At 52.3% G+C, this 2,516-nt stretch overlaps 1 protein-coding gene across 1 annotated transcript; it reads left to right on the top strand.

The window, feature by feature from the left end:
- The first annotated feature begins 440 nt into the window (after positions 1-440).
- Positions 441-2,264, top strand: LOC311503062 (protein sprouty homolog 3). The gene has a single exon (XM_084565577.1). The coding sequence runs from the start codon at positions 447-449 to the stop codon at positions 1,341-1,343; it is 897 nt and encodes a 298-aa protein (XP_084421703.1). The 5' UTR covers positions 441-446; the 3' UTR covers positions 1,344-2,264.
- Positions 2,265-2,516: the final 252 nt, after the last annotated feature.

Here is a 2,516-nt window from a genome sequence, read left to right as displayed (position 1 = left end):
CTGTCTGCAGGTGGGTTTCCTCCGTGGCAGCAGCAGCTGTGTTCAACAGATGCTAAATTACAGTGTGGACCTCATGGTTGTATCTCTCTGGCTCTGGCAGGCTAATAATAGTGAGCAGTGGAGTGCGGTCATGATGACACGGCTGGTGGTTTTGTGGAGTTTCTGCTGCCAAAATCCATGTTTGAGCAAGTGCTGGCCAAATATTTGGAGCAATGTGTAGAATATGGTACTTTCTCTCTGCAAATTATTAAAGTTCTTGTTTCATTCTGAGGGAACTTGGGTAAATCACTCAAATATAAACGTGTAAAAGTTGATTGCAGCTTTGCTAATCATAGTTGCCTCTTTCTCCGTGTGTTTGCAGGTTTATCTGATGTGCCGTGAGCGGTGGGATCACCTTTCCCAGGCCTCGGCTTCCAGCCCTGGTGCCACCCAGCTGGCTCACCAGGATGGACCCTACTCATTCCCTGAGGACGGAGCTGGACTCTGTGCTGTCGCTCGACCAGATTCGTGCCATCCGGGCCAACAATGACTATGTGGACAGGCCCGTGGCGCTGGTACCGGCAACCCAGTCCGGATTTTTTTATGCTCATGATGACCGTTACCCTCATGGAGTATACACGCAACACCCCCAGCCTTCCTTCCCCTCTGCCCTGTCCCGCAGCCAAAGTCAGCAGCAGCACGCTCACCTTTCCCACCTGAGCCGTTCCAGTACTATAAGCTCTTCCATGTCTCGGACCAGTGCCACCTCAGACCAGAGGCTATTAGCAGGTCTGACACCATCCCACTCTGGTCTTAGTTCGGTGGTCCACTCTCAGCCTAAAGGGGAACTCAAGCCCGATGCTTCCTTGGGTAAACGTCTGGCGGATGACGAGGCTGATCTTGGTCTTCATCAGTTCATTTGTGAGCGGTGTGGTCTCTGTAAATGCCAAGAGTGCTGCGCCCCTCGCCGCCTGCCTTCCTGCTGGGCCTGTGGACAACGCTGCCTGTGCTCTGCCGAGAGTGCCGTGGAGTACGGCACGTGCTTGTGCTGCGTTAAAGGCTTATTCTATCACTGCTCCGCCCAGGATGATGAGGATAACTGTGCTGACCGGCCGTGCTCCTGCGCTCCGGCCCACGCCTGCGCCCGCTGGAGCGCGATGGGTTTGCTGGCGCTCTGTCTGCCCTGCCTCTGCTGCTACCCCCCTGCCAGGCTGTGCCTTGCCCTGTGCCAGTGTGCCCACGACAGGGCCACGCGGCCCGGCTGCAGGTGCAGCAACACCAACACTGTGTGCCGCAAGATTTCCGCCTCCAACCCCAACGCTCATCCTTCGCTCCGTAGCAAAGCTCTGGAGAAGCCGTTATGACAGGCTTGGATGGGGCCAGGTAAATGATTTCCCCCTCAGCCGTGGCCAAAGCAACGCTGTCGCCAGTTACCAGTGCCACAGCTGACAAGTGACGACAGTGCCATTGTGACCCACCTACCTACATATGACAAGCCAACCAACCAACCGTGAAGTGTTGTTCACCTTATGTACCTTGAATTTACTTCTTCTCCAGCTCAGGAGGGACCAAAGCTTTACTGTGCCTGTTCATGTTGGAGACTAAATGCCTGAAAACACGAGCTCATCTTGAAGAAGAAGACGCTGTCGTGCTTTGCTGGACTGCCCTTCAACCTTAACCAAGAGTTCCAGATAGAAATCACCTCTCTCTGCATTCTGTGGTGTAATCTGGGCTTGTTAAAATCTATTTATTTATTGTGAAACCTCCTTCCTCCCCACCCTTTTGCAAAGAGTTCGCACAGAGAGGGGCGATGGACCAAATCCGGAAGGAAAGACGCCTGTGGCAATGTGTTTGGTCTTTGCCAACAGCTTTCTGTCCTCTAGAAAGAGAGAATCGGAACTGTGAGAGACTGAGGTTACGGCTACGACATTCAGAACACTCCACAAAATGTTCCAAGATGAATAAACGAAGACGCCGTTGTTGCTCCGAGGTGAACACCTTACTGGGACTGCAAAGCACCAAGGCACAAAAGTGAGAATAAAACAATTGTAACAAGAGTTTGACACCAAAAAGGGACCATGCACTGTACAAACTGAGGGAATTTCAATGCTATTAAGCTCATTTGTAAAGGAAAAGCACTGTGAGGTAGATGGACAATGTTTTCCCCACGAGCCCAGAGCTGAACGAACGGGGGATTATTTAACCAGAGGGAGGATGCATCCATTGTGACTAGGCAGCCTGTGTGTGTCTCCGTGTGTGTCCTCCTACTGTACAACAATCTGTGTATGTAGAGCCTGTGTGTATGTTGTTTTGTCAGCAGAAGAAGCCTCCTTTTGTCTTATTTTTAGCCGTGCTGCTTCAGTGGAGCTCTGAGGGTCTGGTCGGGTTTCCTCTCGAAGTCAGCCTGTCGCCAACCTTCCTCCTCTGACCGACCTCCTTCGCAGCCCCCACATCCATCCTCCTCCTCCTCCTCTTCCACTCCTTCCATCCTCAAATCAAAAGCTCTTCTCCCTTCAGTAAGTGCGAGGAAGGGCTTG

The sequence above is a fragment of the Chelon labrosus genome (genome assembly GCF_963514085.1).
Source record: "Chelon labrosus genome assembly, chromosome: 17".
In the NCBI taxonomy this organism is placed as follows: Eukaryota; Metazoa; Chordata; class Actinopteri; order Mugiliformes; family Mugilidae; genus Chelon; species Chelon labrosus.
This window is presented reverse-complemented; position numbering and strand designations above follow the sequence as displayed.

Excerpts from the sequence above, each read along its gene's own strand:
- LOC311503062 (XM_084565577.1), top strand. The coding sequence starts at position 447 with ATGGACCCTACTCATTCCCTGAGGACGGAGCTGGACTCTGTGCTGTCG.